Source organism: Patagioenas fasciata, chromosome 6 (genome assembly GCF_037038585.1).
Source record: "Patagioenas fasciata isolate bPatFas1 chromosome 6, bPatFas1.hap1, whole genome shotgun sequence".
NCBI classification, from domain to species: Eukaryota; Metazoa; Chordata; class Aves; order Columbiformes; family Columbidae; genus Patagioenas; species Patagioenas fasciata.
Genome location: NC_092525.1, coordinates 19217078 through 19242731, shown reverse-complemented (window position 1 = coordinate 19242731; position 25654 = coordinate 19217078). Strand labels below are relative to the sequence as shown.

The following is a 25654-nucleotide window of genomic DNA, read 5'->3' as shown; positions in this document are numbered from 1 at the left end:
ATTAGGGATTGTCACTTTAGAAAGAAATAACACCTTAGTGTAATGTGTGGAGGCAAGGGCTGCCATCGGCCTTTGATTTCCTGGGATCTCGCAAGCTCACGTGTGATGGTCAGTGTCATCGGATCGGGACTGGCAGGATGGGAAAATAAAAAATAAACTTACAAGGCACCAGGGATGAAAAATTTTGCACCTCCCCGGCTTTGATACTGGAGCTCATGTACCAATTTTGCCTTTGGTTGGAGCAAATCTTGGCAAAATCTGGGGAGTCTGGTGTGAAGGAAGCCCCTCAACTGCACTTTCTGCTTGTGATCAACTGCCGCTGTGTGTTTTCCTTCCAGCTAAATTTAGTGAAAGGAAAAAAATGGCCAAGTTGGACTGAAAAGAGGCCCGACAACTGGTCATTTAAGCCTCTCTTTGCTATATAGTATCCTTAAATTTCCTTCCGAGGGCAACCTGTGATGCTTTTTATGATCAATCTTTCGAGTCGGGGTATTTGCTCAATAGAATCCAGACATATAAATGTGAAGAAAAGCATCCTGCTTTAAAAGAAGGAAACAATTAAGCCTCCTACTTTGTTATTTACAGTAACTACCTTTTTTTAACAATTGTAGAAGTTCGAAAGAAAGTAGCAGTGTGAAGAGGGAAATGTGGGAACTTTCATTTGTCGAGACTTTGCATTTCTTCTGCTTTATAGCCATCAGAAAAGAGATTGTTGTGCATTCTATTAAATACTGCCAGTATGATTAATTTAAAGGGTTACATTTTATTGAACCCTGGTGTAGATGTTCTTTGTCAACTCACATTCACTGCTAGTTAGAGTGTGTGTCGCATTTATCAAAACTTTCTGGAGCCCCTCTCACCTCATTAGCATGTGAATCTCTATTGAGCAGTTAATGTCCGTTACAGCGAGAGTGCTCAATTCTTGTTTTCAATAAGCCAGTTGTAAAATGTCAGACTGTCACTTACAATATAAAAAAGCAAAAATGATGGTATTTGTAAAAATGTTATCACCTCATAAAAACAAATTGTAAAGACATGAAAGTGATCTTGGTATGCTTTGCTTTCAGAAGTGAGTTAGTACAGCTGCTTTAAATACCAGTTGTCTGGATTCCCACACTTTCCTACCAATGGAGAGGTTTACACAAGCATAATTTAAGTTACAATTACCCTAATTAACATCTCATTTGCATAAATTGTTGAAGTCAAAACAACAAAGACTTGCTTAAGAAGCTTAACCCTATTTGTCCAAAATAAAGAGATGAGTTTTCACTTTGCAATCAAAATTGGCAGGTTCATTATGTCAGACCTAGAATACAAACTGAAGTTATACTATTAATTAATACTTTACGTTTTTATGATCGGTCTGTGCTTCTCCTGTTTACAAGGTGCAACATTTCAAAACATCCTGCTCTTGCTGTTGGAGGTGCAGAACTGTCAGGTGGGGAGTCCACAGACTATTTCTGGAATTAGTAAAACCCAGCTCTGTGTCACTCATCCCTTTCCTTTGCAAACCCTGGCTTAGTCTGCTGCAGCTTGGACAGGGACTGGGGAAGAGACGACATCCAGTATGGGCTGAAAGTTCTCATCCTGGGACGGAGGGCTTGTAAAATGGTGCGAAGAGGCCGAGTGACAGCGGTGACAATAGTGATGATGGACAGAGACACCCCTTGTCCTCCCGTGGCAGAGCTGACCTGGCTTCTTCAAGTGTTTTTGAACACTCCAAGGCCACTGCAGATTTTGGCCCTTATCTTGGAATACAGAAATGCAGAGAAAGCGAACTGCAAAACGAAGTTTAGATACTCTTTTCTTACTAAAACCACAACTAATCTTCCTGTTATGGTTTCAGGGCGTTGCTTTAGAGGAGCATCCAATGCTCGTGGGTAAGTCCTGGTCCTGTGCTCTGCTCCATCTCCTTTGGGCATCAGACTCCTGGTCGCTCTGCTGCAGGCAGAGCAGGTTGTCAGGGGTTAGACCAAGGCTGCCGAAGACAAGGGGAGTGTTTCCCTCAGACACTTGCTACCCTGGATAGATTAAAACTCTTCCAATGGCTGGTCCTGCTGCTTTTCTATACCTATTAACTGTTTGCTGCAAAAAAATGCAAGTGTGCGTATGCAAGGCAATGCACAAGTCATTGATAGGGGCAGTAAACATAGCGATGCTCGGGGTTTTTAGCGGGGACGGGACGTGGGGAAGCTCATTAGCCCACGGGGGCAGAGGGTGGCACAGGGTTTTGACGGGCTGTCAGTGCTAATGAAAGCGTTCCCAGTCACCGGGGCCATATTTTCCTTTCCTGTATTATCTCGTTGCAGCTTCATTAGCTAAGTCAGAGTGAATGTGCATTAGCCCAATAAAACTCTTCCTGCATCCCCGTGATTTAGCATCCCCTCCCAGCAGTGCCCGCGGGATGCAGATTATCAGCCAGCGGCTGCAAGTAGGTGCTGATCGATTGAAACGCGCTGGAGTGAATCGGGTTGAGCTTGGTTTTAACTTGAGGCTGAGCCTATCCTGAAAAGCTTTGCGAAGCAAAGATCACAGTGAACTTATAATCGTAAACCAGCTGAACCAAAGATGAATCTCGGTTTTGCATATTCTTTTTTAAATATTGCGTTATAATTGAGCGGTTGACTTTCGTGCTGTGCTCTTTTTTATGAGCTGGTGATTACACAGTATACGGCGCTTACGCTCTGAACATGAATGAATCTGCCAGTTCTACTACAGTACTCTTTATAAAATAACAAGGCTTACCAGGTGGCAAGAATTGCATAATTGAATTGGACTGAATCCTGGTTTTCCCAACCCAGAGTGGTTACACTTAGAAGTAAATTACAATTAAAAGAGACAGAATGTTTCCATTGTATTAAGAATCCTTAATAGTAAACTTTTCATCCATAAGGCTCTGTTCTTCTCCTGAAGCGTGAGAGAAATTGCTGTATGTTTTCGAACCACCATTAACGCTAATGGGACCAATGTACATAAATCCCCACACGGCGATGGCAGAACAGACCCCAGATGCCTTTAAAGAGAAAAGCGCTTGTAGGGGATGAATAGGAGCACACGAGTCTGCCGGTCCCTGTAACATCTGCTCTGGAAACGTGTAAGGGCTCAATTTGAGGTGCGGGTTTTCGGAGTCTTCTTGAGTTTCATCCAGAGCCGTGTTGTGAGACCAGCTCTGCTCCCTCAGCTGGGCTCTCCCTCCAGGGCACTGGGAGGAAGCAGATCCCCAAAGCAGATAGGAAGATGCCATGGACAGATTCAAATACCACTAAAACCACTATTCATTTTAGTCCTTCAGAAAGTTTTTAAAAAAAACAAACAAGTCAGTGCTGTTTGCCAAGAGTACCCGACCTCCTCAAGTTGTGCTCACCACTTCCTACCCTTCCCAGCCGGGGATATTGAGAACATCTGTCTGCAAATGCGACAAGAAGAGGATCGTCCGCTTCCTCCCCTCCTTTCCAGAGGACCTTTGGGTTTCTCTGTTTCTTCTTTCCTTATTCCTCTTCTCTCTGGGGTGCCTGTCAACAGCGATCCTCATCCAGCTGGGCAGGTCAGGCAGTACGGGGAGCGATTCCTTCAGCATCCTGAGTAGCCAGGGACCAGCCCTCCCAGCCCTGCCCGGGACATTTGGGCAGGGGGGTCCTTCATGCCATATACGATTAACTCAAGAAGGAGAAGATATAGATAGAAATCTCATTTTTATTCAAAACTCGGTTCTTCATGAACTTTCCACGCTGCTCTTCGTGATGGTGATGCGATGCACTGTCACCTTGCCATTAGGGGTAGGTAATTAATAGCTGCCTAATAGAAGCGAATGTAGTTGCTCAGCAAAATGAATGATGTGCACTACAAGGGAAAGCGCTAGAAAGTAAAACGGAGCTGGAAAGTGTTTAGTGAAGGGAAATTTCTGCTTGCCCTTCATTAGGAGAAGCTCCAAAGAAATGTAAAGCGTGATCACATTAATCAGAAGAACTGGCATCATGCGATATTCTTTTTGTTATTTGGCATAAATTGCATGGCATTAAATGATTTAAATTAGGCGTGTACCTACCATAATTTTTTTTTGCTGGTATTTAATGAATACTGCAGGTTGTCGTTGAGCTTTGGTCTTCAAGCATTCAAACATACGAATCAGTAAAGGCTGAATGTAGCCCCTCTTTCTGGCTGATAAATCTGTTCTCATGCGGGCTTCCAGCACGGATGGGGAGAAGGGAGCAAGTTTTAAGTGAGTTTGCCACAATCAAGGCTCTGCAAAATAAAAATGCATTATGGGTCTGTCTTTCTTTCTCTCTCTTTTCCTTCCTTCCTTCCTTCCTTCCTTCCTTCCTTCCTTCCTTCCTTCCTTCCTTCCTTCCTTCCTTCCTTCCTTCCTTCCTTCCTTCCTTCCTTCCTTCCTTCCTTCCTTCCTTCCTTCCTTCCTCCCTCCCTCCCTCCCTCCCTCCCTCTCTCCCTCCCTCCCTTCCTTCCTCCCTTCCTTCCTCCCTCCCTCCCTTCCTCCCTCCCTTCCTCCCTTCCCCCTCTTCCCTTTCCCCCTTTCCCTTTCCCTTTCCCTTTCCCTCTCCCTCTCCCTCTCCCTCTCCCTCTCCCTTTCCTCTCATGTAGCTTCTTGTAGGACATGGATTAGTTTAATCAATCACTGATATCAATGGTGTGATCACTAAGAAGCCATCGCAGGAATCAGTCTCTCCACCCATCCCCTCCTCATGCTCTTCTCATAACTGACTTTTCTGAAGATGAACCCAATCCCGTGAAGAACAAGCCAGCTCTTGCTGCACCGCCACTGTGACAGATTTTAACCACTATTCTCATCATGAAATGGCCACAAAATACCTACGACTAGTCAAAGACCAGCTGTGTTTTTGTAAGGTCTACTTTGAACGAGTTGCAGTCATTTTTTTCCGGCTCTTTCAAAGCCCTGACTGACATGAGCATATATAATGTCAGGAATACCTTTATATGATTTTCTCCATCCTGGTACTGTAGTGTAATTAGCAGGTTCAGACCTGCTCGTGCTCTTTTCAAATGCAATTCTTCTTGGGGAAAGAAATTAAACCAAGGGATGATGTAGCTTTTCGCAGCCACTCAGATGAAAGTAAGTGGTGGTTACAATTATTCAAAAGTACTTAGGAAAGTATTGAATATGGTAATGTTTGCTAGGAGAAAGCACTGGACTGGTTAAAGCACGTGGCTGGAAATGTGCAGGGGTTGGGTCCCTTCCCAGCTCCGCCACAGCCGTTCTTTGTGGCCTTGGGCAAATTATTTAACTGGTTCAGTAATAGCATGGTTCCTCAGGAATAAAAGTGGGAGTGCCGCTGTTTGTTTTCTTCTTTCTATTTGTCTGCTTAAGATTTTAAAGCTTCCAGAGCACAGACACCGTGTATTTGTGCGGCACCTAGCACAGTACAGATATTGATGTTACCCCATTGCCGCCGTTCTGGGCTCGCAAAACACATGTACCACCATGGGGCAGAGTGTAATGGAGACATAGGAACTTATTTAAATGTAGTAAACTATAAAAAATATCTGATACGTTCAAAAATGAACGTAAATGGCACCCACTCCCCCGCTGCCCATCTGCTGAGATGGACACTGTGCCGGGGAGAATGCTGTCCTTGTTCTCCAGACCACGGCAGGGCTCGCTCTGCTGGACGGGGCTGGGGACATTCCTGCCCCCATGTCCACATGCACCTGCAACAAACCCAGAGATTTCCAGTGCTTTTTGCCGCCTACACATCCCTTTAGAAAGGAAGTCTGTTAGAAGTCTTGGAAGAATGATAATTTTTGAGGAGTGAGTAGTAGAACCCACCCCTGTTGTGGGGCTTCAGGAACGCTCTGAGATTTGCATTCCCTTGGCACATGCGTAGAAAGTCACTGCTTGACTTTTTATGAGAAATGTTGGCTTTAGACAACCCAGACCTCTTACTGAGTTTTGAAAATTTTTAAAAAAATCAATGATAAAGGCTTGTTTTTCTTGGCTTTGGCAAATGTACTTGCAATCTCTTTGACCAAAACCAGGTGCAACCAGCAACTGGGGGATTGCTCCTGGGTCCATAGCGCGTGTCTGCTTGAGAGTCTTCAGATGTAAAATCTGAGTGGCAAATATAAAGGAGGCAAATAAAAACAAAGAATGGTTTATCATGCAGAGAAGAAAGAGAGGGCTCGTATGCAGCATTGGTCATCATTGGGTAACAGGCTCTTTTTGCTGTGGGTGTCATCCCTGCAGTATCATCAGAGAGGTTATGGCTTCAACAGAGAAGCAAAGCAAATCGCTATAGGACATCCAAAGAGAACAGCCTGTTAGGAACAGCTAGACTTGAAAAAAGGTTGAGGGGAGCAAGTGGATCTCCTGGGAAATAACCATCAAAGCAATAGCTATCTTGATATTTTTGTTGAGTTTATTTAAAGGGAAAATTGAGAGAGGTCTTCTCCTCTCCTGGAACCCTGTTCACTTCATTATTAACACATATCAATGGCTTGGTAGGAAGAACGTACCCATAATCGTAATGCTGTTCTCACAAGCCAAAGAATTTGCATGTCCAAAAGGGATGTGTATCATAAATAGACTGTTTACAGTAGACTTAAATTATATGATGAGCCATATAACAGCAGTGAATATATCACAGCACAAGCCCCTGCCAACCATGCATGACTACTATTTGCTTCTCCTCAGGCGGTAAACAAAGTTTTCAGCTGACCTACTGTTTAGTAGAAGTGCACTGAAACAGAGATAAGCAACGCTGGAGTGGAATAAAATCTGGCATAAATTTGCCTAGAAAGTAGAAGGAATGCATGAAATATTATTTCTTAGCTCACATACGACTTTTCTGCCAGCACGCCATGTAATATTGCATTGTTAATAAAAGAAGGTTTATTCCTGCATCTGGAAGGGTTCATTCCAATCAGGCGGTCAAGGCAACATATATCATATGTATATCAAATTATTTAAGGTAGAGCATGAATTAAATATTCTAAAATAAGGACCCAAAGCAACACACAAAGTGCATGAAGTGCCCTGTATCATATTGAAATGCCTCGAGGTTCCCACTGGATTTAGCAGGGCTCCAAGCGACCCTTTCAGACTTCATGCTCTAACCCAATGTCAGGAAGGTTCCCCAGATGGACCAAGATGTCACCTGCGCTTGAAAATGGTCTTCTGGGGGCTCTGAGGATTTGTATAGCGCATTTTGGACTAATTTTCCAGTGCCTGATGGGAACGTTGTGCACGGCAGCCGGTTGTTTGTTTGTCTGCCTGCTCCCAGCCTCCCTCTTCCCCTATTTATATACACACACACATGCAAAAAATATGAGAGTTAAAGAAAAATGTCAACCATATGTAACATACATGGAGATTAGTGACAGTAACAGTGAATTCATTGTGGTTTTGGCAGTCAGGACACCATCCAGGCCATATTTTAGAGTTTTAGACAAATCCACATGTATTCCAGAGATCGCTGTGGATTTCCAATATGTGTGCCTCATTAGATACGCAATCTGCCTGCTATTCTCTCCTGTCACACAAAGCCGATGGCAGCAAACTGGCATCTTGGAGATGTTGTTAGTGCTGCAGATTGTGGCATCGATGCCAGACTTGGGCATCCTGGAGCTCCGAGCTCCGCTGCGGTTTGTGCTCGGGGTGCCCGTGTCCCGTGGCTGGGAGGTGATGGACGAGCACACGGCCGAGGGCTGCTGGCGGTTTGCTTGATACTCTGCTTTCAAGCAAAATTCGATGATCAAAATCCGGCTCGCGTCCTGGATCGTGGTCCTTAAAGAAAGAAATGGTAAAAAACTTGCCAGCCCGAAACTCAGATTTTGCATTTTCTGAGTCTGTCACTACAGCACGCTGACCAAGCTACAGCTTTTGTACGTTGGTTTTATTTTATCACAGCTTGCAAATACTTTTTGTGGGGGCTATAAGTAAGCATAAATCTCTTCTCAGGTTCATAATTTTTTCAGATTCATGAATTCTTCTCAGATTCATAGTTTTCCTTTAAATCTTAGCAGCTCCATATCCCTGTGAATATATCTCTATAGAGGTATTGCTACCAACACAAATCTGATAATCACGTATACATGCAAAAGTATGGGTTTGATTGATACAAAAGTGCTGAACTCTTGTCTAAACCCGCCTGAGTTCAGGCCAGGCCATGTTCGGTGTGGGGCTGGGTGCTTAAATATAGGTGAAGGCAATTCTGGTCTGCTAATTTCAGCAGAATGTTTCAAACAAAGTGTTACTGTTTAATCTGGGCACATGATGGGTGAATGAATGTTTGAATGAAATGACATAATTGTTGGGTTAGCCTGTATAATTTGGAGAGTGTTCGCACAAGTTTAACTCTCTCTGGAGGCCGGGGATCCTCGGTGGTGGCCGGATCCCGTCTCCCTTTGCACGGATGAACCTTTCAAACGATGGGCCAAGACGGGCTTTTTACAGCATTTCATTCCAAGAGCGTTATCCTTAACCCTTCTCCTCGCGTCGTATATGATATTTAATGCATCATCTTTGTTTTAAACAAACAATACACAAGCTGTTGCTGGCAATGGTGGGAAGCTGGTGGTCCATCTGGAAAGCAGGGAGATAGATGAGGGGCGGGAAGAAAAGAGAATTGAAACTATTTAGGGGTGTATTTGCATGTGTAAAACCCTGGGATGGGAGTAGGGTATTTACTAGATTCTTAGGCTGTAGAGCAGTCTATCAATAGTGGACATCATTTGTGTAATAAAAATGTAGAATTTAATCAAAGCAAAGCGAAGCTGTGAGCCCATACCTTTAAGAAAGTTGTTCATTCATTATTTCTGCTGCATGAAATCCATTCACTCCAAAATTAACTGGTTTCCCTTGACAAAAGTTCAGAACAGTATAAAATTAACCAATCATATAGCTTATTAATTAAACTAGTGGCAAAATAGCTATTTCAGCGTAACAGACTCTGCGGGACGGTTACAAGTTGGGTTTCGGGCTGATTGCTTCTGTCATTCCCAAAGCCCGAGCACCCCACCTCCGCTTACCACTGCCCAGCGTGCATCCAAAACCTTGATTATAACCAGAGAAAAGTTCATTGAAACCAGAATAAGTTACAAAATAATTAATCTTTCCTGCCATCTTGGTTTCTCTTTCTCTCCCCAGAACCCAACCAGATGTTTTGCAGTCGCTGCATGCACAGGGCACTGCGATCCCATTTACACAGCTCAGGTTTGTTTCCTCCGTCCTTAGGGCTCTTTGCTCCAAAATTACACGTTTTGCCTTTGCTTTGGAAATTGTCCCTCACTTGTAAGGGCTTCCTGGAAAACAGGGGTGACTCTTTCGGCATAAGCGTATTTGAAAATTCAATTATTTTCTGCACGCAGCAGTTTTGCTACTGTCCTTGGGGACCGGGGCCGAGCGTTTTGGGGAGAAATTCCCTGCAGGAATGCCGAGCATCGCTGCCCATTTGGTCTTGCCAGGCCCGAGGATGATGTATGGAGCAGGTGTTTGCAATTTAGGGTTCGCTGCCGTTCCTGGGGAAATGGGTGGAAAAAAAGGAGGGTTGGGAACAGAGTGAAAAGGCAGCATGAACAAGGCTGGCATTATCCATAGCGCTCGCAGCCCAAGTCGTGCTTCAAGCCTGCGCAGCTCAGAAGGCTGCATCTTCCACCGTTGAAAAGGACCTCAGTAAATGAACAGGCAAAAGATATGAGTGAGGAAGTTTAAAAAAAAAAAAAAAAAAAAAAATATATATATATATATATATATATAAAACTAATTGAGGCTCACCAAGCAATCTGACATTGCTGCAAATCCTGCTCAGAAATATATGTGCTCTGCTTTAATGACAGCACATAGAGTACTGCTGAGATAGTGGAAAATTTTACAGGGAGTTTTGCTTAAGGAATGGCTTTAACTCAAGTTACCTGTAGAGCACAGTGTCATATGGAAACACTTAGGGAGCTGTGGAAAACTTTCTGAAATACAGTGGAATTTATCTAGCGAAGCATTTCGTGTAGGGAGGAGGAATATGGATTACAATGGAGTCAGGAAAGAGGGGGCTACAGAGTGCTTGGAGACGGTGCTCGCAGCCCTTCCACCGCAGATGAAAACTACATGTGTAACCAGGGGGGAGCATTCCAAAACGGCCGTGTCTGGGATGCATTTATGCTATTTGCCATGCACGTAACCTTGTTATATAAAACAGAGTCCAATAAGCTTATGAAGAGGGACGGTTAAAAAAAAAAAACAACCAAAAACAACAAACAAAGAAAGGTGCAAGGAAGCAGATCTGCTTCCAGATTTGCATGCCCGGGGCCTGCAGTGGGAGCAGGAACAGCAAAATATGGGGATGGGGGCCACCGGGGCCCCTGTTTTTGGCAGCGGGGGATGGTTGGGATGGAGCCAGAGCTCCAGGAGGGGAGGATGTGGGACAGGGGGGCCTGGACTGCTCGGCAAACGGTGGGAGCACCGTGTGCCCAGGAGAGCTGGCGTTTTCTGCCATGGGGTGTCCTGGGAGGCAAGGAGGACGAGAAGGCTGGGGAGGAAGCGGAGATATTTTCAAGTGCGTTTCGTTGTATATTTGCTCCCTAAATGCTTATGGCACTGGTCGCCAGAGCATCTGGGCACTTCACAATAATTAAAACTGACAAATCCATAAACAGTAAACAACAGGCTACCCACTTGGGCAGCCAAAAACCCACTACTGCATAAGCTCAATAGCTGCACCCATCTGCCAAATAAAATCCTCTCCACTGCCTCCTCCCGTCTGCGAGGGCCAGGACAGAGTCGGCCCCTTCCCCCTCGTCACCCACGGCCGGGACCCTCTTGCCCTCCCCCGGGCATCCTCAGGACTTCACGCTGTCTTTGGGAACGGCAAGAGTTTATTTTTAATTTAATTTTTCTTCTTCCCCCACCGCAAAGTGGCAACAAGTAATGACACCCTTTTCCTTCTGACTTCTTGGCCCGCTAACCCTTTCGCAACACAATGGGAAGGCAACCGCTCGCACCCAGGGGAGGGGATTTAATGACTAGAAAATAAAGAGAGAGAATTTACTTGGAAAAACTGTGGAATTAAAAGTTCTGGACAAAACACGCATCACTGATGCATAACATTTTTGTTAATTGGGTCTTAACAGGTTTGTGACTCAGGCTGTAATTATTTTAGAAATGGGTCACACTAGGCAGTGCCAGCCGCGTGTCCTGCCGCTGCGGGAACTTTCCCCTAGTTGTAAAACTACATCTAGACGTATGTTTTCCTCCGCTCCAGCGGAGATCCTGGACTTCGGAGGAGCGACGGCTCTGTGCCGAGCCCGCCGGCCTGTGGGACGGCTGTCGGTACCAGGATGCTCCCTGCAGACCCTCGGGTGTGGGAGGGCCGGGGCAGCCCCGTCCCGCTCCGTTTGCCACAGGGAACCGTCTTATCACGTGCCAAATGCGCTGCCCCTTGCTCTTGCTCTATTGTTTTTACTTCTGATTTTTTCATGTGTTTTCCTGACCTGCCAGAGGCACTAAATCTTCCTGATGCCTCCCTGCCCTCTACTTGCAAAATGGGCTGTGGGAAGTTTTTTGTTCTTTTTTATTTTTTACTATAGCAAGATGAATTAAAACATAAAAAATGCACCCAACTGCGGTAAATAATTTCTTCTCTTTGCAAAACGTTTGCTCTCTGCTCGATCCACCTCTGATTTCCGCTGCAGAAGTATCTCCACACAAGCAAAAGTCTTCCAACGCTCGTAAAGTAACCGAGATATTATCTCTCTAATTAGCAGCTGGAAAAGAAAAAAAAAATGAGGGAGAGATCAATTAATGCTATAATTAAAACCAGTGCCTTTAGATGTGTTGTTTGTGGTGAATGAGTGCTTACGTTGACAAGAGCTGCGCTGTGTTTCTCCCCAAAAAATTTGGAGTGGGAGCACCCGCTCCAGCCACGGTGGCAGGAGGAACCCCGAGATGTTTGCGGCAGCCCCCCCCAGGGTGCTGGGGGCTTCGGGGGTCCCACGACTGACCTGCCCACCTCCCCATGTTGGGGGACAGTGTTCGCTGTGGTCCCCGCTGGCTCTGGGGAGGTGATGGGGTCTCATGGTGGGGCCAGGGGGGCGTTTTGCAGCTCTCGCTTGGCCCTTCCCTGCTCGGGGGTAAGCTGTTTTTCATATATTGTAGCCTGGGAAAGCTGTGTTGCTGTTAAAAGTGTAACCATATCCCTTTCTGAGCTGTTGCCAAGCAGATGTAGGGGTTTGGAAAGTTCCCAACAAACTTCCACAGCTGATACTTTACCGACTTGTTCCTTCTCCCATCCCTCTGCTTGCACCTATTTAAATAACCAAAGGACATAATTTTGGGGGAGGGAGTGTTGCTCTGCATCTTTTGCTTGTTAAATATAATTAATTGAGAGCGACCTGTTAGTCAATTAGTGTATGGCTTCAAAAAGAAACACAGAAATATCAAATATTACCGTTTTACCAAAAGAGCTCCCTATTTTGCACTGAAGGCGAACCAACCAAGTAATGAAGAAAACTGAGCCCCTTTGTGCAATCCGGGGCTGCCGCTGCTTCTTGCGAGGGCAGATCTCTCTTTGACTTTCCTAATAGTAATTTGTGGGGTGGCTGCTGGAGGAGGAAGAAGAAATAAAGGCTTTTGAAGGCTGGCAGCGATATGAAACCCGGTGTAGATGCAGATCCCTCTTGCCTGTGCAAGGGGGGACGACACAGGGCACTGGAAATGTGGAAAGCTCTCACAAATCATATCTCACAGGAAAGGTTTACGGGAGTTCAGGGTATAGCAGAGGGGATGGATGTCAGGTTTTCCTACACAATAGAGGGTCTTTTGTTTCCTCTTGGCAGCAGCCCCCATGCCACTGCTGGTAATTTCCTGTCCGTCTTTCGCCGAGCAGCAGAGCTGGAGCAGGGGAGTTAGTCCCACGTTTTTGTTTAGACTGTGTTTTTCTAATGCTGAGCCTTGTCCTAAGGCAGGATATCCCTGTGTATGTTTGGAGTTCCTGAACTTCTCCGGAGAAAATTATCCTTAAAAAGCCTCTTCCACAGCGCTGAGTTTTCTTAAAAAAAAAAAGCTCTCTTTTAATTACTGCTGATTGTGAGAGCTTGTACCTTGTGGTGTGTTAATCCACCTGCACCTCAAACATCCATCGGTGTTTTCCTTCCACCCAGGGACTGACAGCAAAACCAAAAAGTGGAGGTGGTTTGGTTGATGATGGTTTTATTTTTGGCTGCTGGGAGACAGTTCAGCAGGACCCAGACCCCATGACAGGGAGCGATGTCTTGCATGTGCTGAGGACTTCAGTTCATCTGTGTTTTCCAAAGCACCTTACATGGGTGTTTTGCAGTTGCTGGAGCTCAAGGGCCTGTTCAAAGGCCCGGCTGGTGACATTTGGCTGCTGACCGGGGCCGTAGGGTTCTCAGAAACTCTGCAAATTTATACACCAGCACCTACTTTTTAAAATTATTTTTCCCCTCCACACTCTCGTATCACATCGTGTAGTAAAAACAAAGTAAAACTAAAAGCAAGGAGCAGGGTGCTTAGCTTGCATGGAGGAAGCAGGGCAAGCTCCCAGCTGCGGGCTCATTATGGTTAAAATATAGAAATATATATCCAGTAAAATGCAAAAAGCTAGACACTGCTGTAATGATCCTCAGTGATTGGTTAGCCCTTTAGATTTGAAAAATGCTGCTGTATTTTTTTGTATAAAACAACCCAGAGCAAAGCGGGACGGGGTCTCCAAGTTGGTGTGGTGTGGGGACAGTGGCACTCGCAGCCACCCCTCTCGTTTAGGTTTAGAAACCCCCAGATTATCAGGCTGTGGGTTCCAGGGCCGCGGCAGCACCGAACCCGTGCTGGGAGCCCCGGTGTGGGGGCTGAAACGTGGAGCTGCGGGGGTGAAGCATGGAGCTGTGGGGCTGGAGTTGCCGCTGTCCCCGGGAAGCCCCGCGTGGGCCGAGCTGCACCGTGCACAGGGCTGTGCGGTCTGTATGGTGCCGTAGGGGCCATGCAGTGCTATATGGTGCTGTATGACGCTGTGTGGTGCTGTGCAGTGCTATATGGTGCTGTTATACTGTACAGTGCCGTGTGGTGCTGTACAGTCCTGTTTGGTGCTGTGTGGTGCTGTATGATGCTGTATGGTGCTATACCATGCTTTACGGTGCTGTATGGTACTGTGCAGTGCTGTACAATGATGCTGCGCCATGCTGTATGATTGATTATACGATGCAGTGCTGTATAATGAAGCTGAGCAGTGCTGTATGATGATGCTGAGCACTGCTGTACGATGCTATGTGGCGCTATACAATGCTGTATGATTCTGTGCAATGCTGTATGATGCTGTACCATGCTATACAATGCTTTACGGTGCTGTACAGTGCTGTGCAGTGCTGTACGATAATGCTGTGTGATGCTGTACAGTGCTACATGGTGCTATGCGATGCTGTACAATGCTGTGTGGTGCTGTACAATGCTATATGGTGCTATACGATGTTATATGATGCTGTGTGGTTTTGTACAGTGCTGTATGATGCTGTATGATGCTGTGCAGTGCTGTACAATGCTATACAGTGCTATATGATGCTGTATGATGCTGTGCAATACTATACAGTGCTATATGATGCTGTATGATGCTGTGCGGTTCTGTACAATGCTATACAGTGCTGTATGATGCTGTATGATGCTGTGCGGTGCTGTACAATGCTATACGGTGCTATATGCGCTTCCCCAGCTCAGGCATTCTTCTGGGTAACTTGATCTTACTTCTGTCTGCTTTTAGCAGATAGGTGAGGTGAAGTTACGTTAAACATGTCGCAGTAAGTTTGATTCGCACCGCTTTGGTCTGGTTTTCTTCCTTGATTAGCTTTAATCAAACCCTCTGCGTTGCATGACCTTAATAAAGCTATTTTTCCTGACAAGTGAAGGCCGTCTTAACAAGCAAAGCTCATCTGGCCTGAAACTAAAGCCAAGTCAAGATGGTGTTTTAGGTCCTCATTAAAGTCCACAGCGTGAAGCGAGAGGGGAAATGATGAAATGGTGCTCCACCAAACCATCTCTCCTTTACATTTAATTAGAGGAATTATACGCAACCCAGTAGATGCCTTGGGAAGGCAGTCACCCTTGTGTTCTGAAGGTATAAGAAGGGGCAGCAAGGGCTTTAGCGAAGGGTAAATTAACACCAGGAGCCAGGTGGACTTTGGGATCAACCAGGGGAAAAAAAAAAACATATGGTGTTAATGCAAAAAGATCTCTCACACCAGGGCTCACGTGGGCAGTGTACAGTGACCCCGAAACACTTTGGAGGGAAAGTTTCCAGGCGACAGCGTGTTTATTCTCCCTTCAGTCCTTTCCTTCGGTTAGTGCTGACTCACGCAGGTTGGGTGAAATATTGGCGGCCGAGGAGGCGAAGGAAAAGCCCCGGCGGGGAGCGATGCCACGGGGCTTGGCAGTGGGCGCGGAAATCAGCCACACGCAGACAAAATGCGGTCGAGCGGCCGCCCCACACAGAGGATGTCCCTCACACTCATTAGCATTGTGTTTGTAGCAGAGCTTATCAAAAAACAGCCAACAGACATAATCTGTGGTTTACGCTTTCTTTCGTTCCTTCCCCCCGCCCCTCTTGTTTTCCTTTTTTTTTTCTTTCCTGAGGGTTTCTGGAGGGATGTAATCCACTCTGGTTTTATTGCCGCTGCCTCTGGACGTGCTGCAGCTCCAGCCAGCAGTTCTTCCAGCCTCTCCAGCTCCCCACGAAGGTCTGCGCTGCTGCGGGCTGGCCTGCTACTAAATTGTAAACCGCAGGGCTGCCTTAACCCCTTCCCTCCTGCACAGCTCCCCAAATCACGGGCATTGCAGGGGAAATCGGGGACCTCAGAGCTGAGAGGTTTGTTTGGAAAAGGTGCCCGAAGCCCTGGCTCTGACCATCTGGTGGGTCACAGAGCCCCTTCCCAAACCTGGGCCCCCCAGGGCTTTCTCCAAGGTCCACCAAAATATATTTTTGCAAATTAGATTTTTACAAATCCACAGATTTTGCTAGAGCAAAGGGAGCCCTTTCCTCACTGCTGGGGAGGCCGGGGGGTGCAGGAGTCTGGGGCTTTACCCCCATCCCACCCAGCAGCTTCGGTGGGGTTGGGAAATGTCTCTGCAGCCCCCAGTGCTAATGTCACTGTGACCCTGCAGTGTCCATCCACCTCCTACAGACGTCACCCCCAGCACCCTCAGTTTTCCTCATCTCCGCTATTTCATCCGTAAACTCTGTGTTTCCCTCTCAGGAGCAGAAACCTCTTACTGCAACACACTCAGAGGCACCTTGGGAGCACAGGTGCGTTTGCAAAGTGCTTCTGTGTCCCCTCCCCTTCCTCCACGTGTCCCCAAATGTGGGGACAAGGCAGGGATGTTTGTCCTCCCGCACACCGACAGGAGAGCACTGTCCATTCCCCGCCCTGATCCCACCGAAAATCAATTCTTTGCTCTCTTGTCCAAGAGGATATTTGCAAATAATTTCCTAAAAAGGCAATCTAAAAATGGCCCTGTTGTTACCCATATTTGTACACAGGCTCATAAGTGACGGGATTCCTTGGGCTTGTCTACACGGGGACAATTGAAATGGATGCGGAATGAAATAACTTTAAAGTGGCCGAACTGCATTACATCCTCATGTAGACACTGTCATCTAGAAATGAAATGGCCTTAATTTGGTTTACTTGAATTTTGCTTTAGCAATTTAATAAAGATGCTTTGAAGTTTGAGTGAGGAGTTTACACAGAGATTTAATGCAGTTTAAAATCCACTTTAAATTCCCAATTTTAATTAATTAGGATGAACTTTCCTTAAGTGTTCCCCTGTCGAGATAGTGGCGCGATATTTCCAGCCACCTAGCAAGATGACCTGACCATTTGTGACTCAGTAGAGCCGTTGCAATGATGTATGACCAGTCCTGTCCCCAGAGCTGGGTACATAAAGTCATTTAGAAGTCCTCCTGGTCTGGCCACGAATGGGAAGTCCTTCCCTGCAGTAAATTACCTCTGGAGAACCCAAGTTCCTGCTGTAATGAGCCACCAGCCTCCCAAGTGCTTTAGGTTCTTGCCTTGCCCACGAAACCATCAGCACAAGCATCTGTCTCGTGTGAAAGGGGTTTGGAGAGATGTGGCCCAAAACGGAGAGCGACACAAGAGCCTCCTTCAGCCCTGCCAACTCGGGACTGTGCTGACCACGGATGGGTTTCAGTTCCTCGCCTGGCTTACACGGTGGTTTTGCAATATTGGCAAACCCACAAAAAAACCTTCTGTGTAGGAGTCCTGCGAACCCACCGGCACCTGGGTTTGGGCTGGCCAGGGCTGCAGAGCTCCCATGGTCCATAGTTATTTATTGCCAGTAGAAATGCCAGCTGTGCTCATGGTGGAGATGACCTTTGCTTGACACACTGGCCTTGCCCTAGGTTCTCAACATCAACCTTCACCTTCCCGAGCCCACCAGCGAGGGTCATTTTTTTGCAGTACTTTTTGTGAGGGGGATTTCACAAAAGTTTCGTTCCATGAACAATAACATCTTGCTTGGCTGTCTAAGACCCTTTCAGTTTCTTCCCAGCCCCACAGCTCATTTGGGCTTGGCTTTCCTTGGGATTCCTTGGTGTGCCAACCTTGATGGCCACCCCATGTCCTCCTGCCCAAGCCCCATAGCCATATCCATCCTCAGGAGATCTTCCAGCAGCATACCATGGCTGTGGTTTTTTGGACTATGGTCTTCCAGAATCATGGATTCTAGAATCAGAGAATACCAGGTTGGAAGGGACCACAAGGATCATCTGGACCAACCGTTCTTGACAAAAGCACCATCTAGACAAGCTGGCCCAGCACCCCGTCCAGCTGAATCTTAGAAATGTCCAATGTTGGGGAATCCACCACTTCCCTGGGGAGATTATTCCGATGGCTGGTTGTTCTCACTGCGAAAAATTCCCCTCTTGTGTCCCTCTGTTATTGTAGAGAAGTGTTTCACTGAGACTTCTCCCCCCCCACCTGCAGCAGGTTGTGGGGGATACCTGGTGTGTGAGTGCTCAGAGCATCTTATTGCTTATTCAGGGCTTAAAAAATACCAAAATGGTGAAATCTGGTTCCCCCCCATGATATGTGCTGCTGCCTGGTAGCTAATCAGAAAATTGTAGTTAAACAGGGCTGTGCTTGGTTCCTCAGGTCTCACTTGGAGGGGAGGGTTGTAGGTGGCAGGAAGGGACAATCAGCTGCAGTTTTCCTTTCTGAGGGTGACAAGTCCGTGGGGTGATCACTGACCTACCCGTTTGCTCTTGACTTTATTTTCCAAAGCTCTTAGGGAATGGGAAAGTTGAAGGAGATGAAGTGGCAGATGAGTGGGGCTGAAATATCTTTTGTGAAGACGCTCAGCAGATGCCAGTAAATCATTTGGGCACTTTTTAAATCCCGAACCTCCCTCCTCCCTGCCCAGCTCGCCGGGGCATCGGGCACAGCTCAGCCTCTATTTGTAAACACCAAAATTCATTTTATGATTGCAAGGCCAGTGCCAAAACCCAGAGCAGGCTTGATTGCAGCCTCCCTCACACTCCCTTGCTGCCGTGGTCCAAAGTGACATAATTTATTGAAAAAGAGGTCTGCCACCAACTGCAAGCACAGAAGTGCCAATTTTAATTAAAAACTTCCCTTTTGCAGTGTGTGGGGTTTATCTGTGGCTAAAAGGAGGCGGGGAAGAGCGTTCCTTGGCTTTTGCGCTTGGATGTCTCCAGGCTAGACAAAGTAGGGGAAGTTTTCTGTTGCTAAACGCCTGGTAATCATGTGTTTAACCTAAAATTAGGGCTATTCCATTTTCTCCATCATGTGAGGGGACAAGAGAGTTCAAACCAAATCGATGGCAAGCGTCTGGATAGAGATGGTCTTTCTAACAACCATAAAAAGATTGCCTTAGATAGGGATTTTGTTACTTAACTGTGGAAGTTGTTATAAGGGAAGATCTCATTTCGCTGTAAAGTTAGCCACTAGATAAGCTATTCATATATTTTATTGGTTAAAAAATATGACGGGATTATTGTGTGAGAACTTTGTGGAAAATAAAAGAGATAAAAGCAGTTTAACTGTCAGTGCATTAAGGCTGTGGTTAGCTCTGCAGAGTGTTACTGGATGGAAGGACCAGCTCTCTGAGGACTGTTGTTTTTCGGTTTAGATAGGCATGGACCGCGCTGGCAGTCACAGAATCACAGAATCGTTACAGTTGGAAAAGACCCTCAGGATCATCGAGTCCAACCATAACCTAACTCTAGCACAAAACCCTGTCCCTAAGAACCTCGTCTAAATGCCTTTTAAAACCCCGCATGGATGGTGACTCCACCACTGCCCTGGGCAGCCTGTTCCAATGCCCGACAGCCCTTTCTGGGAAGAATTTTTTCCTAATATCCAATCTAAACCTCCCCTGGTGCAACTTGAGGCCATTTCCTCTTGTCCTGTCACTTGCTACTTGGGAGAAGAGGTCAAACCCTCCGTGCTACAACCTCCTTTCAGGCAGTTGTAGACAGCGATAAGGTCTCCCCTCAGCCTCCTGTTCTCCAGGCTGAACAGCCCCAGCTCCTTCAACTGCTTCTCATCAGACTTGTTGGTGAGAGTAATGAGCCCAGGTAGCTGAAAGAGGAGATAGAAGTTAAAAATGAAAAAGGAATTGGTTTGGCCAAAGCAATGGAGGTATTGAGGCAAGTCAGCAGGTTGTGTCCATGTCCATGCAGAGGACGAGTCTTTATTTGGCTGCAAAGGGGGTCTTGGCCACATAAATGCAGGAGGTGGTGGTAACCACAGCATTTGAGTAGCCTTCCTCGCACATGGCTCATGGGGATTTTCCACCTCCCATTTTTGTTGTTTGCCCATGTTTTTGGCTGCAGACATTCAGAAACCCTGGCCGAATGGCTGTGGTAAGCACACAAATTGGTTGCACAGGGAGCGTGCACAGGACTCACTGCAGCAGCCTGCGCCACACGTCCATCTGTGCAGCACATGTGGGCTGGAGCTGAGGCACCAAGCTGGATTCTGGGGTGGGAGATGGAGCCCGACCACCCTACCACTTCTCCGGAGCAGGGTGGAATTTGACAAGTAGTTGTCACCAGAAGATCCTTTTCTGGAGACATCCTGGATTAGTGGTGGGGATGGCTTGAGGCTCCTCTGCTTGGCTGCTTGGAGCCTTGGGGCAGGTGGACTGCTGCGATGGGGAGGTAGGTGGGCTGCAGGAGAATCACAGAATCACAGAATGGTTGGGGTTGGAAGGAAAGCAGGTTCACCAGAGCAGATCACACAGGAGTGTGTCCAGTCAGGTCTTGAATGTCTCCAGAGAAGGAGACTCCACAACCTCTCTGGGCAGCCTGTTCCAGGGCTCTCGCACCCTCACAGTAAAGAAGTTTCTCCTCATATTCAGATGGAACCTTCTATGCTTCAGTCTGTGCCCGTTGCCCTTCATCCTGTCATTGGGCACCACTGAAAGAGTCTGGTCCGTCCTCTTGACACCCACCCTTGGAATATTTATAAACATTGATAAGATCCCCTCTCAGCTTCTCATCTCCAGGCTGCACAGGCTGCTCTCTCCAGGCTGCTCTTTCAGCCTCTCTTCTTCTCCAGGCTTTCCTTTGTGTCTTGTTTGGATGGAGTGCAGGAGAATGGGTATCATGGTTTAGGAGAGCACTTGGTTTGGGGGGTTTGAGAAGCACGTCTGGGACCATGTTCTTCAGCAGGGCATTCAGGCCAGTGCTTTGTAGAAGATACAGAGACGCCGTATTGAACAGATGCCTTCATCGCTGGCTGTACCCAAACAGAAGTGTATGTTGTCATTGTCACCAGTGATGCAGGATTATACTCTTAATTTATGGTTTCCTTTACTTGCAATCAAACTATTTAGCACCTAAAGCTTTTACTGTACCTTGTTTAGAGTCTGCCGTTACAGTGTTCCCATCCATCCATGTTCCTCCTAAGCGTAACTACAGAGTTTTGTGGGTTGCACTGCTTATAGTTTGCAGGTTTGGACACTTCAGTGTCTTGATTGGTCCTGCTTTGCATGCCAGAGTGTTTTCATTAGCACAGCATTCATGCATGTGAGATCATCACTAACTGATATAATTAACCAGGACGTCAAAGGCTATTTGTTTATTGCACATGCAACGGCTTTTCTGGAGTAAGAATCCCGTTCTGCTGACACCGTGTGAACGGGAACACGCTAAACTGGAGGAATAGCCCTGAGCTGGGTGTGGAGGTTGCAAACAATGTTTGTACTTGAAATAAGCAGAAATAATAACACAGATTTGAACAGGTCTGAGTAAAGATGGTCAGTGCATGAAGAAAGGAAGACATGGATGAGGAAGAAAGAGTTTGCCAGAAAATTTCCCTTCCCCCCGGTTGGTATTATATGAGAATAAAATTTTATTCAGAAACACAAGTGTCTTCTCTATCAGGTACCTTGACTATGAACTCTGGGCCTGCTTTGCCATGATTTTGGACATCTTTGCAGCTTTTAAGAGGTGGTTTCAGGAAATCTTTCTCTTTACTTATTTATAAATAAATATCGCTGGGCTGATCCTCATAGCAGGACTCAGCAGTTTCTACACCATGAAATATGAACCATAGTGTCTGCATGTTAAATATTAAAATGTGGAGTTTGTCATGAAAAGGTGGGGAGTCACATTCGTGAAGGTCTGAAGAAGTTTGAGGGTCAACAGTGGTTTGTGTCCCAAAAAATCTGTGTACGGCTGCTGCGGAAAAACCCAAATATGTGCTTTAGACAGATCAGTAAATGTCAAACCCCAAAATCGCCACTTGTGCTCACTCTTCTGCACCTTTTTTAAAATAAGTAGCTTCTGCTGCCGTGGCTTCAGCTCCCGTAATGCCCTGTCCGTTCTTCCCGTCCTGTGCCTTCCTCCACCCAGTCCCATGGCTCAGCCCATTTCCACAGTGACTTCTGCAGAAGCACTTAAACCATCAGCATTATTTAACACCGTCAAAAGTGACTTTCTTGCTTCCTCCCCTTCCCATTGCTGCTTCTTCTCCTTCCCCCAGCCACTGGAACCGCTGCCAACTGATAGCCAAAACCTGGTCTCCATCTTCAACGTCTTGTTCCGCAAACGTGCAAACAATTTGTACCTCCCTGTCTCTCTCTTGCCTTGCCCAGCCCTCAACATATGATTGCTCTTTTTTGCTGGTCCCGGCTGCTGCAAAGCTGTAAATTCCGTGGCCTGGGTTTTCTCAATCTCTTCCATCTACACTGTTTCAAGCTTTCTCGTGTTGCTGTTCGATTTTATCCCTGGCCTTTGACCCTGGCTCAGCTGTCCCTTGATGGTCTCTGACTCCCAACCATGTGTTTGCACATCTATTCTCTGTTCTCCTTTGCTCTGCCCCATCTCCCTTCAGTCTTCTCCAGCCTTTGCTGCCTTTTGATTCAGAAGCACCTCTGGGTCTTCCTCACCCACCACCATCCCTGACCTCATCTGGTCCTTTCCACCGCAGGCACAGCCTCATGTCCCTCATCTCCCACGTGTCCTCAGACCACCAGGGTTGGCTGTGATGCTGCACCTCATAAAGACAAATCACATACATTGCATATCTGCACATTGCTCCCCTTGATAACTTTTCACCTGCTCCTTCTTAGCGCTTTGTTGTTGTCTTTGGCTTATCCCGCCTGATAATCTCTTCAGGGCACAGTGGTCTGTGTGTTCCTATAATTCGTACCGTGCCTGGTGCAACGCAGCCTTTATGCTGTCGGGTACATGGGAACATTTCTAATGCAAACAACTAATAGCTAGGAAGGGAGTTGAAAAATTAGAAAGAACTCCAAACCCATGTCACATATTCTCTTGCAAGGAATGGGGAAAAAAATTGTTTATTCTGGCCCCAAATTTTAATCACCCAAGGGCTGTTAAGATAAAAATAGTCAGTTCTGCCTTCTGTTTATGGTATACTTGGTTGAGTGCAAGCCAATTTTGAAGCTGAACATACTGTCTGCTATTTTTGCTTGATTTTAGATTCCACATTTTAAATAGTTTCTTTAACAAGAAGCATATTTTCACTGATACAAACTTAGCTTGAGGAGAAGCATCCTGAAGTTCCAGCCATATTGAAGATCAGTGAAATGTAGTAAACTCTGGTTTTAAGGGTTTTGTTTTCTCCAAGAGCTGAAATGAAGAGTGTGTTCTGGCAACAAGTGCTGGCACGTTGTTCATTAAAAGCTCTCTTCCGAGCCTTGGTTCCCACACACATGTGCCCTCATTCTTCAGCGGAGCTTCCAGGCAAGGGCATTGGCAGTGCTCGAGTCTGATCTTCAGCCATACAATTTGTCTTAATTGTCTACTAGCATCTAGGCAAGACTTAGCTCACGGGTGGCCACAGCAAGGGGCCACATGCAAACCGATGAGCTTCTTAATGTGGCCTGCCCGGCAATCGGATGATTTAATTATCTGTGCCCGTCGTAGGCTGCCTGGCTGCTCCCCATCCCGCCTGCCCTCAGGCACGACGGGCTTCACCACATGCAGCCATGGGGGCAGCTGCATTTGATCTTCCTTGCCAACGTGAGGGTCCGGCTCTGACAACAGCCTTTCTGTTCAGGGCTTTTCTTTCCCTTTCTTTCGTTCTTTTTTTTTTTTTTTTCCGCTTCGTTTGGCACCGTGCCCCCAGCATCATTTGTGTGGAGGGGAGAATGGGAGAGTTAGATGGCAAAAACTTTGAACGAGGAGTTGGGTGTTGACAATCCCGATGATTAATTGATCCTCCGAGGATCCAAGATGATTTGCTGAAGCATCAATAATAGAAATCCCGTCATTATACACTATTTACTTTGTCTTTCTGCGGGAAGACATCCTGTCTCACTATGTGTGCATTGTGCATCTTGCACGGGGCCAGCCTGGCGTTCCCAGGGCACGAAGGACCAGACTTGTCACCCACAAACTTTCTTCGGTACACAGCACTTTCATCTGCTGTAGAAAAATCTAATACATCCAGTGCATTGATCATTTTCAAAAGTTGGCTCAGCAAAGCCCTTCATTCTTGATGCTTCTGAAAAATAACTCAATCCCCTTTAATTAGCATGCAGCACTGAGGTTGGGCTGAGTCTGGGTGGGATGTGGAAGGCAGAGGGGCCACAGTCCGGTTGTGGGGACATTTTGCTTCTGAAAAGCTGCTTGGACACTTGTGACACATTTGCCCAGAGCATCTCGTGCTCCTGCACGTGTCAAGTGAGGGCAGGAAACGGTGTGAGAGAAGCGGTAGGATCAGGATGACCTCGTGCCCGGGGCAGAGATCAGGGTTGTCTCCCAGGATGACCTCTTGCCATCCTGATCTCTTCTTATCTGCCCAGGTTGAAATGCAGCTACTTGGCTGTCTCAGTCCTACCTCTGGAGTTGACTCTACCACCTGTTAGGAAGGAAAGGAAAGTAGGTGACAGCCAGAGCTGATCTGAACCACACCAGAGGCTTTCCCCTGTGTGACTCGGGGTGAGCTCTTCTGCCTGTGCAAGCTGAAGAAAGGAGAACTCTTTCTGGTGTTTCTGTTGGTACATTGAAGTGTCTGTGTCACTTTTGTGCGGGGATGCGTCTGCTCTAGTGTGTTTAGAATATCTGTACACTTCTCCTTAGATGTGCTAATGACAGCGTCAGACAGTGCTGCATACCGATAATGCTCATCATGTGAGCATCTCAAATGGTCTGAGGAACCTTGCATCACCAACTTCTAGTCTCTACCACAATCGGGGTCTTACCACCCTCCAGACTCTCTGACTCTCCAAATATGTGGTTTCAATGTCACGGATGCTTTAGGAGTGTTTGTGGAAGGAGAGGCGGCCAGGCTGTGTCTGACAGCACCATGCGAATCACTCTTGGGGCCGAGTACATGTCCACATCTCTCTGCCAGGGCAGAATTTTACCCAGGGACTTTGTGGCATTTTTCATCTGCACTAAATGTACGGGAGTCAAATATCTTCAGGTGGTGTAACTCTCTAATGCTGGGCCAAGAAATACTGTCCTTCGGATACTTAGTACATCTCAGATGTGCTGGTAGATTATAAAGTCTTAAACATTATTAATGCTTTATCAGACACTTCAGAAAGTATTCTTACTCCTCTTTGCCTTTTGCTTTCATACACGATGATGCCTGGGGAGAAAGTATTTCACAGAGTTAGGAAAAGGGCATCAAAAGGACTCGGTTGTGTCAGACATCGAGAATATTTATTCTTTCACCGGTGTGGCTGAGATCAGCTCCTGGATCCTGCTCGCTGGCTTGTTTTGATGGGTTTCACTCTCTGGAAATACCGATAGTGGATGTGAGTCCTCACCAGATCGAGGGATGCTCTACCTGTGGACGTTACATGTCTTTGGAAATCCTCTTTGCGAAGATCTCTGCACGCCAGCCCAGCCCGTGCCCGGGGACAAGGTGGCTCCGTGTCCCCAGGGTGTTTTGGCCGCTGTGTGCCGCGTTCTGCTGGGGTCCCTACAGCCGCCTGCACCAGAGCCCCCAAACCATTCCGTGAGACACCAGCAAACCCGCCATGGCCAGATAGGGTGGCGGGATGGGACAGCTGATTTTAATTATTTTATATAAAAATAACTTTCAGATAGTTTTCAAGTTTGGCAATAGCTGCCAGCGTAGCAATGTGACCTTGTTCCTCTTACCCCATTCCTCCGAGCGTTTGTCTCACTCGCTTGTTTTTCTGTATCTTAAATTAGATTGCAAG

General features: G+C 46.7%; 1 protein-coding gene across 19 annotated transcripts in view; it reads left to right on the top strand.

Moving 5' to 3' along the window:
• The window catches only part of NFIA (nuclear factor I A), a 349358-nt gene that overhangs the window by 121102 nt on the left and 202602 nt on the right, over positions 1-25654 (top strand). For 8 of the 19 annotated variants that reach the window (XM_071810108.1, XM_071810112.1, XM_071810107.1 and 5 more), the window contains exon 3: positions 9119-9184. The exons of the other annotated variants lie outside the window; for them this stretch is intronic. In XM_071810108.1, the coding sequence (XP_071666209.1) occupies positions 9119-9184 (66 nt within the window). The remainder of the gene's footprint in view (positions 1-9118; positions 9185-25654) is intronic. 19 annotated transcript variants of the gene reach the window in all.